We start from the raw sequence: 10,912 nt of genomic DNA, 5'->3' as shown, positions 1-10,912 counted from the left end.
TACAAACAATATATCCATTTTACATTTAAGATAAAAACACTTAAATGTATTTTACCCAAAACTCAAGTGGAATAGTTTAAATTTCAGATGTACAAAACAAATGCTGTTTTTTTTAAGAAATTGAATTATTTCTTTATTTGAAGCTTTTAAAGTATTTCTAATATTGTATAAAAAAGGCTTATGTGTTGAATAAAAAAATCTGTACAACATGCCTTTCTTATATCTGATTAAGTGATTAATCATCAGAATGGTCAATTAATCGATTACTAAAGTAATCATTGGTTGCAGCCGTATTTTGCTGCAGAACCAATGACTCAACTAAACCGTCAGATTTAGTCGAGAGTTTCTTTACTTATTCACTTCTGAATCAGTTGGACCTTTCAGAATCAAAGGAATCATGAATAATTATGCATGCCACACTTTTCAGATTTTATATTTGGAAAAAGGATTAAAATCTTGCGTCTCTTTATCCACTCCCCAGTTATATGCTATCTTGTTTAGTGTGTCACACACAATTGCTGTAAAATAATGAACTTTGGGATTTGAAAGCAGAAAATGTAGAAAAGTTTCTATATTTGCAAAACCCAACAGACTTAAAATAAAACTAACATGTCAGAAACAGAAGTATTACCGGAGGATGTTTTAACTAATGTTAGTTAAAGTTAGTTTAGCTTCATGTTTCATTAAGCACTTTAGTAGATGTCATGAAATGAATCATTAGACGTGTGAATTTGTCTCTCTACGAATAAGTCCTGATCTGTGTGAACTGAAATTAGAACTAGCTCTTGTGAAACATTACATTGCACAACTTTGTTCATCTGTGTGCCTGTTTGCCCATTGCTTCAGAGATTAACTGGACCTGTCATGCATGTTTTCAGGACCTGGTTTTGCTGGTTTTGTCTCAACAGTAAAAATGAACAGTAAATAATGAAGCTTTGTTGTAAAAGTTGTTTTAATTGGATTCGGTTAGAAATGTTCAGCCTCAGTTTGTTTTATTGTTATGATGAAACAACAGGACGGCAAACAGAAACCGGGTGGAGACAGTTTCTTGTAGAAGAGACGGGTTTGAGGTCAACTGGAGACTATTTCCAGAGTAAAAACACGGTGAGGTCACTGGTTGGGAGTCGTGGTAATGGCATCTACTGGGAACGCATTGTTTCAATTTCCTAAGCTGCTTGCGGTGCGGCATTGTTACTCAACCACATGTTTACGCCACTGATGTCAGGACGAATGGGCTGAGTGGTATTTCAGTGGCCGCTTGTGTGGTAATGTGAAATGACAGCAGAGCTGACATTCATTTCCTTAAAATTAATGTCCAAAAACAGATGGAGGCCCATTAAAATTCACCTCAAAGCACCTCAGATCTTCTTTTTGAAGCAAAAGTATGTTTTCCCTTTAGATAACAGCAAATAAAGTAGAGAAAAATAACGAGCTGTGTGATCGAATCAGGAGGATCTTTATTGCTGCAGCATAAATTTAGGGGGGAAATATTTCCCAGTCCATACAGACAGAAAAAATATCCCATTATATGGATTATTTGCATGAAATCATGTGTATCAGAAATATTTGCACTCTTCTTTCACACTTGAAACAGTTGAACTATACAACAAAATAGGCCTATGTATTTTAACTTGAGGTTTTCTGCAGGATTTGGCTTCATCACACATGGATGAACATCGGTTTTCTGTCTGGGGAATCATTTCTCTGTGGATTTGATTAAATGTTTTGCATCATTATTTAGGTATTGGGCCTCTGTTTTATGTCATGCCTTTTCTAGAGCAAAGTAGGAACTCATGATTACCTATCAAAGCACTCTGATCGATCAAACGGGTAAATGATAAATAATTCATTAATATTTTATTGTAAATATTCAAAATGCCAGTAATTCAGGTATATGTTACTTTGTTTTTTTGTACTAAATGTAGTGCTGCAACCAACAATTACTTTCATTATCGATTAACTGAATAATTATTCTTAATAATCAATATAATCTAGCAATTATTCTGATGATTAATCAGATAAACAAAAGGCCACATTTTGCAAATTTTTCATTTCAGCCTTTTTGTTCAATATTGCAACACTGTGCCAATAATCCTGGTATTTTTGTATGAATATGCATGAATCAGTCTTACTTTTTTTTCTTCTGGCAGAGACGACGCGTCGGCGAAGGCGACCTTGTTCCAGCACCTGGTGGAGGACCGGTCTGAGTCGGCGTCGTCCTACCACGAGTTTCTGCAGCACATTCAGCAGCAAATGTCCAAGTAGGCTCCCGTATCGCCCACAAAGACGTTCAGACGTTCCTCAAGCCCACGGGAAGAGAGTCCGGCCTCGCTGAGTGTGAGCTTAGTGCTAGGCCAGTTTTAGACTGGTGAGTTTCCTCTCCATCTTCCAGACAGACTCGGTGAATAAATCCATCATGGAAATTTGTGAATCAAACGTTTTAGCTGTCAGAAAGAGAAGTTTTAAGATGTTATATGGATTTTAATGAGCAACCGGATGAAGTTTGAGCCGGTTCGATCCAGAGAAGAGGAATCAAAGTCGAGCCATGAAGATGCCACTTCCTTAGTTCAGTTTGTTTTGTGAGCCTCACATGTAGCTCGTGCTATTTTTTCGTTTTCGTTTTTTTTTCTCTGGTTGTATCCTGAAACCCGCCCTCTCTGTTCTACCTTTCCCCTGTTTTGAACACACTGGAGAACATAGAACAAGAATCTGGCATGTGCTTAGAAATGCAAACAGCATGTCTCGGTTTTGTCTGCTGCTAGGCGACGGCCATCTTGGGAACATGGTTGGGTTGGATGTTTTTGTTTTTCCGTAAACTTTCGGTCCTCTCTGGTCCGCTGAGAGGATGTTGGATTCATCAAACAACACAATCTTCCAACCGTCTGCAATTTCCTTCTCATTGATTTTATTTTTTAAAGCGCTAAGGTCGATATCCACTTTGTAACTACTGAAAAGAATCTTTTATGTGTGATAATTTATGAACCAGCTTATTAAATAAAAAGAAAAAAAGACATTGACTTGATGTGTAGTTTTTAAAATTACTTATTAAAGTTGATTCCAGACTAAAGAAAGCAATTTTTCGTTGGCTTCTCTCTCATCTCATGAGTTTCCTTAATTTTTTCAACCTTTCTGATCTTTAATTTTTTAATTTTGGAAATCATCTTAACTTAATCCAATTGAGAAGTTAAATAATTATAGCTGCTAATTGTGACATTATTGAGTATTGTATCTAATAGCTACACCTTGCATATTGTTAATCTTTTGTGTACAACCAGCTTTACATTTTTAAGCAGTGTTTGTATTTTGGAGTCAAAAATTGCTTGACAAAATCTGTAAAACCAAAATATTTAATTCTAGAGCCAGTTTGTCCTGTTCTAATTTAGCTTTGTAGATCAACTTTGATGCAGTAAAGTTTAAGTTGTTTAAAGACAATTCCAACTTTTAGTTTAATTAATAAGCTGCTGCAGACTATGGTTTCTGAATGGTAAGCCAACAACAAAACATTTCTCATCCAGCAGCCATTGTGCAGGCGTACACAATGTTGGGTAGTAACAAGTTGCATTTACTCAGTTACATTTACTTGAATCACTTTTTTAAGAAAATGTACTTTTAGGAGTATTTTTACTACACTTTTTAATTTTACTTGAATAATTTTATTATGACGAATCGCTACTCTTCTGGGTACTCTACTCACTGAATGAAGAACAAACATGTTTCAACCAAAAATTCACCAGACAGAAACACACCCGCAGTTTTTGTCAAGAAATTAAATGTCCTTATGCTTGATTTTGTTATTTCTGTTACTTATTTGAATTATTGACATTTTTTTCCTTAAAATACCAAAAACTTTATATTAACTTAACTTTATATTTTGATCCATCTGATGATGTAATTTTTAAATATTAAATGATTGATAATTTGATCAGTTACTTGGTAATTGAGCATACTTTTTACCAAATACTTTTTCCTCTTAATTTCTTGGAGAGCTACTTTTTACATTTACTTGAGTAACAGTATGTTGAAGTATTGATTAAATGTCCCTCTAGGCATAGAGCGGAAAAATTAGCTGCCCAAACCTGCCGGGTGTTCTATCAGATAGCCATAGGCTGTAAGGATAGCATACATGCAGTTAGTACGCATGCCCGCGCATGCGCATTAAGAAGTCCGACCGTCAGTGGTGTTGTCAGTTCAGTTTACGCAAGAAGTTATGACGAAAATAAGTCATTAAATTGTTCATAATATGATATAATATGATAACTAGATAGATATACATGCGTTGTCGTGGTTTCAAAGTGTATTTAAAGCAGGTCTGGCTGCAGCTGCAGTCAACTACAACACACGTCCGTGTAAAACTCATTAACCTACTTAACCGCTAAGTCAGGATGCCATACAGCTGTTTGTAACAAAGTGTATGATGATCTACGTCATGATTCTATGTTGCTGGTTAAGTAAAATCATATGATAACAGCGTATACATGTCTGAGCTAAGCGGAACACCGGAGCTTCGCTTCGGTTGCTAGGTATCGTCTGCAGTTGCTAGGTAACGGCGTAGCGCCCGTTGGATTTTAAAACGGCTAATCTTCGGGGGGAAAAAGTGAACTTTTCATAACGCGCCACCTTTAAAAAGAAATCGAAGACTTTTCTTAATCCGCAGGAGCATCTGAACTCCCCAGACTTAAGTTGTATTATTTTTACTCTTTGAAGTTTTAGTGACGCCCCGAGAACAAAGTGTTTTTAACTAACTAGGACGAGGTGCTTCCAGGTAGCAATAAAGCAATTTTACGATCCAGCAGCAGCAGCATCTTGTGGAAGGACTTCCGTTGCTCTGCTTCCGTTTTCATCATTTTCCATCTTGTGGTTTAATATGAAACAGTTGGAAACCCTTAACGTCTTTTGGGACTCGGGAGTTTAATGAATTCCAAAAATTCATGTTTGAGAACCGCAGTGACTCAGATGTTGCTCTTATATTGACATTCTTTGCTTTTGGAAGAAACTGGAGCATGAAATGCAAATAAAATATGAAGAGTTTTAAATAAATTGCTACAAATATAAAGAATAGGTGATTACTGGTAAAAATACTAATTTTATAACAATAAAAATGACATAAGAAAATATCAGTTTATGACTTTTAGAGCGTGACCTTTTTGCTTAAATGCTGAAATCCTTTTAAAAGACAGGATTTTCTAGACTGCTGGAAATAACCATAATCATGCCAAATGTCTGTTTTATTTTTAATTAAAAAGTAAGAAATCCAGTCAAAATATGAGGGAAAGATACATTTCTGCTGCTGATTGTTTTTGCAGAACCTCTGTGAGAATCGACTCTTGTTTTCTGTAACTGTGTGTTTGCTTCAGAAGGAGCTGCTCAGCACTGTAAATATAAAAGTCTGCAGTAAACACACAAACAGATCTGGCTCCCATATGGTCTGTCTGCTGCTGTTCACATGGAAAACTGCTGCTTGGGAATCGCAAATATTTCCTCCAGTCACGCTTTCGGTGCCAGCCCCTGCAGAAGTGGTAGAAGTAGACATTTTGTGTGTGTGTGTGTGTGTGAGTGTGTGTGTGTGTGTGTGTGTGTGTGTGTGTGTGTGTGTGTTCATGTTTTATGAAATGAAGTTCAGATGAACGTATGGGTAAACATGTTGAAGGGGAAAATCAGATCAGATCCTTTTCTGTCGGCTCATAATTTACTTTCTGCCAGATGCTTGTTGTGACATTCCAGAAGCCAAACTCAGAGTTCAAATGCATCAACAACTTGGTTTGAATCTCATTTTAAACAGCAAATAATTGAGAACTGTTCTTCCAGCTAAATTTAAACTGGTTTTTACTGGTCCAGCCCTAAACACACCCTTCACCCCAACTGATCCCTCCTCTGATCTGATCTGGAAAGTCACAGCTGTACATTCAGTCACTGCAAAAACAAGCATAAACAGGATGCACTTCTTTCAGTTCTACCTTTGAAGTACTTATTTACCATTGAAACACACATTTATTTTTAGAACTTGCCTCATTTTACTGAAGTTTAGCCATGAGACTCATTGTTTTGAAATAAAACAGAAATGTAGCACCAAAAATCTTGGTCGTAGATGATTGTAATAAGAAAAGTTACTATATTTGAGGATTTTGTGCCATTTTTAATGCAAAAACATAATACTTTCCTAACTGCAGTTCAGCCACGGATAATTGGTAAAAATCAATTGTCTGTAGATGGTTTATACAAACTCTTTAGGCTTTCTGGAAGCCTTTTCAAATTTTGTCTTCAGACCTTGATGTATTTTCATTCATTCTCAGTCTAGTCTTTATTTTTGACCAGGAGAGATTTGTTGTATAACAAGCAAGCAACAAAAGGAGCCATTTTGGGGGGGATTTTTAATGTGGGAATAAAAAAAGAATATCTATCTAAAAAAAAACCCAATAAGAATACAAAATACATAAAAACAAACATATGAAACAGTTTAAAGTTAAAACGCACAAAAACCAACTCTGTAAATGCAACAGTCAACTATTCTAACTAGTGGAAAATCAACTGGAATGTACTCCGAAGTCGGATTTCCCACTGGGAAACTCATTAATATTTCATCAACAGGATTGGATTCCCAAAGCATGTTTCTTAAAAAATTACCTCCCATGTACTTGTCATCTGCTGCAGATAACTTTTTAGCCCCCATTCTTTTTCTTTTGGCCTCCCACTTCCTCATTTTTTATGCACACACAGCACAAATCTGACTCCTAATGAAATTTAAATACAACGTGATTTGATTGTATAAAGGCTTCGGAAGATGACAGGCTCCTATTGTGGTTCTGATTCTGAAAAATAAACTACATATATGGTATAAAATATGGACATTTCAACAATTCAAAGGTGGACAAAGCAGTTTCCATCCTGCACAGGACATTCTTGTCTGTCTTGACTGAGTGTGAGATCATTTAGTTTTTTTGTTTTTTTTAATGTCTGGATATTTTAAAATTAAGACTTTCACTATAAACAGTTAAAGAATAAATCAAAGCAACTGAAGGACTAAATTCAGTCTCTCTGAAGTTGTGTTTCACACGGGTCAAGTTGAAGATCCTTCAGCTGAGGAATTTTTCTCAAAATAAACTCAGCTGGACTCCTTTTTTCCTGAAAGTTGAAAAGCCTGAAAGTCGGAGGAGGCCGCCGTGTTTCTCTGTAAAGCTGAACAAACGAGACTGTTTGTTCGTCACAAAGAGAGACGCTGACAGCTGGGGACATTCATTACGCTTTCGCAGACAGGTGTCAGGAAGTCAGGCTTTTGTCTGCACTAACGGAAATGTCAAATTTTGTGCTTCAGCCGCGAAAAATGAACTCTGCTAATTGAATCTTCAGAATAAAGACAAAACATAGACCCTACAGTAAATCTTGGTACTCAGTAGGAGCAGTGCAGGGTTAAAGACAAGGCACATGAGGTTCTTATCTGTCCATAGACTCAAGTATTTTCCCTCTGCAACAACAAAAAGAACTTTTCTCCCTATTTTGACTTCTGGCCTCAAGTATCTGAGGTATATCCGGTACAACAATACCTCATTGTTTGCTTACTGGACGAACATAGAAGCTGCTTTCTAGTCAAGCCAAGATTACAACCCCTCAAACATCGTCCCAGAGCCTCTGCAGACCGATTCATTTCATGGAGAAAAGCTCACACTGCTGCAGAAAGGATGCAAATACTAAAAATGTTGCCGTCAATGTCATCTGCTGTGTTTTATAACAGTTTTTTTTTTTTTATTAAAAAGAAACACCAAGCTTGTTTTTGGTTCTTCATTCAGTGAAGTTACTCTCAGTGAGTAGAGTACCCAGAAATTTTACTCAAGCAAAAGTAGTGAAAAACAATCTAAAGAAGAAAAGAAAAAAACTCTTAAAAGTACATTTTATCAAATAGTTACTCAAATATATATAACTGAGTAAATGTAACAAGTTACTCTTGCTTATAATTTTGTGTAAGGGAGATATTACTATTAAAAACATTTCTCAGTCTTGCAATGTACTGTATATATATATCTGCAGAGTAATCTTAAAGTTCTGAATTGCTACAAGAAATCAAGTGGATAAAACTGCAACACTGTAAAGCTTTTTGGTAGCAACAAATTGTTTTTTTTTATTCTGCTTTTTCAGGTCAGAGTTCAGAAAACTCTCTGGATTTGTGTATTTTCACATCAGCCTTTGGATAAGCTGTTTAGTAAAAATCGTTTGTGTTTGTTGTACTTGGCCCGCAGCTTCAGTGGAGTTTTTCTGCTTCCCAACAGTAGTTACCTTTGAGGGGCCCCAATATTTGAAGTTAAACATGCAGAACCACAGCGTTGCGTAAGAGAACCTGGTGTACATTTCCTCCAAGCTTTCTGGAGCCTCTGGGTTGGTTGGATGTCCAGACTGACTCAGTTTCCTGCGGACAAGCTGTGGTTTCCCCTTCCTAACCGTCTTAAGAAACCCCTCAAAAGAGTCTTGCATGACTTTCAGAAAGAACCAAAGAAAAGAACCAAACAAAAGAATCAAACAAAAGCATACTGAGGCTTCTTGTCTTTATCCATGCTCCTGTTGGAGTGTTAGGGAGTTTTCACACCAGGTTGCCTGGTTGACTGAGAACCAAAATGGCAACATTTGTTACATTTTCAGCTGATGCAGTTTGCTTTTATACTGCACTGTGGGAAACAAACCAAACTAATGGTTCACCTCCTCACCTGTGGCGGCGCTGCACCAAGAACGTCAAGAAGGAAACAACACGAACACTTGAGAAGATGACATGAGCGCAACTTCCTTCTTCACAAAATGTCAACAGAAATGGAGCGCCGTCAGATTTTAGTTTTTGTAGGATTTCTCTTTTGTCTCTGGCAAAAGACCACAAGCCATTTCTCCCTTTAGAGCCAGAATTTGTTTTGGTTACATTTACCCAGAATGCCCTGCGCTGCAGTCCGCTTCCTGCTTTTGGAGCGGTCTCCAGTCTGATTGGCGTTCACGTCTGAACAGCACCAAGAGACTGAGGTTTGTAGGCGTCTCAGATTTAACTTTTTTGGTCCCTGTCAGAGTTTGATTGCGGATTCACACCTCCTCAGATGAATTTTATTGGCAAATGAACTACAGTTCGAATAAAGTGGATTAAACATGGCTGGTGTGAATACACCCAGATTATACATAAACCAGAATCAGTGAGCTGCAGGGATTTTAAAATATTCTGGATTTATTAACCATTCGTCCAGTCCTTTTTCAGGTTGCATATTTAAATCCTGGCCTTTGTAGAAATGTTTTTCTCGTTCATCAGTCGCAGAGTTTTTGTCTTAAGTTTAAAAAGTGATTCAGAACCGTGTCAAACCTTTTAGCTCCAACACCAGAGATGTTCTTGAACAAATGCATTTCCATCAGAGAATCTCCCATTATACTGTCCATGTGTTTCAGATTTTTATATTTTAGTTGGCCTGCTAATTCTGTTTTGTCTACTATAAACTCGATTTGTGTAAGTCTGAATCTAATCCTCCACACATTCTTCAGACGGACTTCAGACGAATCCAATAAATCCTTACTGCTTCGGACTGGATGCTGTAGCTTTAATATTTCACTAACCCGCTGTTTGAAATGGTCTAATGTATGCATTGTTCACAACTAACAACCTAATCTCCATGCAGTGATTGATCAAAAGTGGCCAGGAAGTCGGCAGACACGTCTCTGCCTCTCCCAGATCACTTCGAATTAGATTCTTCATCCCCAGATGTTTTTGTTTGATGAAGGAGTGGCTCCCTTATGTAAGGGCCACGTGTTGAGCGCTAACCTTGGCCAGCAGCGAACTGCCTCCTCCAGGCGTCAGTAACGACCTGCAGCCTGTCTGTGATGAAAACAAGCCGCTTTGATTTACAGGAGGAGACCACAGATCTGTTTTTCTTGCTTCCAGCAGAGAGTTATTAATAGAAAGCTGCTACATGTATCTGATTTTTCTCAGATTTGTAGCCTCAGAAGGAGGATGAGGCTCCTTTCTGGATGTTGAACTCAGTGATTGCTTTGGCACCATTCCAGGTTTTCTCCTTCCTTTTTTAGTAGGTTGTTGCCTAAACATCCTCCTTTTGAATGGCTGCTTGATGTTGACAGGAAGACTGCAAATAGTCTGATACTCTATACCCTGATTTCATTCCTCCATGAATCACCATTGTGCAAATGTCTTGAGTCACACCCTCATTTCTGTACATTTACTTTCGTCACAGCCAAACTTTCCTGTGACTTTTAGGCTGGTCTTGATTAAAAGTTTTCATCCTTTCCAATTGTCTTTCCAAGTTTTCCTTTGCTGTTTTTCTCAGTTAAGTTTCTGTTTCGGGTCTTTACTGGATTTTTTTCATGTTTCGTAAAGACATGACTTTCCAATACTGACTATGTGTCAGATAAAGTTTATTTTAGGCCTAATACTTCTTCTTTTCACCTCTACATTCCTTGTTTTTTTTAAACACACAATATCCTGATATGGAGTGTACAGAAACAGCAGCCTAAAAGCTCCCTAAACATTTGAAGACTTTCAGAAAGTTGAGTTTATTTGTACAGGAACAAATGTGAGATATCAACAGACACTGCTGAACAGTTTTAATAAGTTGCCTTTTAAATATTTGGTAACACTTATTTGAAAGGGTGTGCATAAGACTGACATGACACTGTCATAAACTTGACATAAATAATGACACTTTTAATGCAACTTTGCATTAAAAGTGTAATTATTTACCGAATGTCATTTCATGACAACAGTCATAAACATTCATAAAGACTTCTTTATGTTCATGACAGACGTTATGTCAAGTTTATGACAGTGTCATATCAGTCTTATTCACAACCCTTCAAATATAATGTTACCAAATATTTAAATCATTTTGATAAACGAGGGAAACAAAATGTATTTGCTAAAAGTCAATTTTAGCAAATACATAGTGGA

The 10,912-nt window shown here is 37.0% G+C and overlaps 1 protein-coding gene across 3 annotated transcripts in view; it reads left to right on the top strand.

Moving 5' to 3' along the window:
- sec24b (SEC24 homolog B, COPII coat complex component) overlaps nt 1-3,017 on the top strand; it is a 29,708-nt gene extending 26,691 nt beyond the window's left edge. For all 3 annotated transcript variants that reach the window (XM_015035743.1, XM_015035741.1, XM_015035742.1), the window contains one exon: nt 2,151-3,017. In XM_015035743.1, coding sequence (XP_014891229.1) covers nt 2,151-2,265 — 115 coding nt within the window. In that variant the 3' untranslated portion in view covers nt 2,266-3,017. The remainder of the gene's footprint in view (nt 1-2,150) is intronic.
- Nucleotides 3,018-10,912: the final 7,895 nt, after the last annotated feature.

The sequence above is a fragment of the Poecilia latipinna genome, unplaced genomic scaffold, assembly GCF_001443285.1.
Source record: "Poecilia latipinna isolate Pla-1442-1.1 unplaced genomic scaffold, P_latipinna-1.0 Scaffold347, whole genome shotgun sequence".
Lineage (NCBI taxonomy): Eukaryota > Metazoa > Chordata > Actinopteri > Cyprinodontiformes > Poeciliidae > Poecilia > Poecilia latipinna.
The sequence above is the reverse complement of the archived record's forward strand: the minus strand, read 5'-3'. Positions and strand labels throughout refer to the sequence as shown.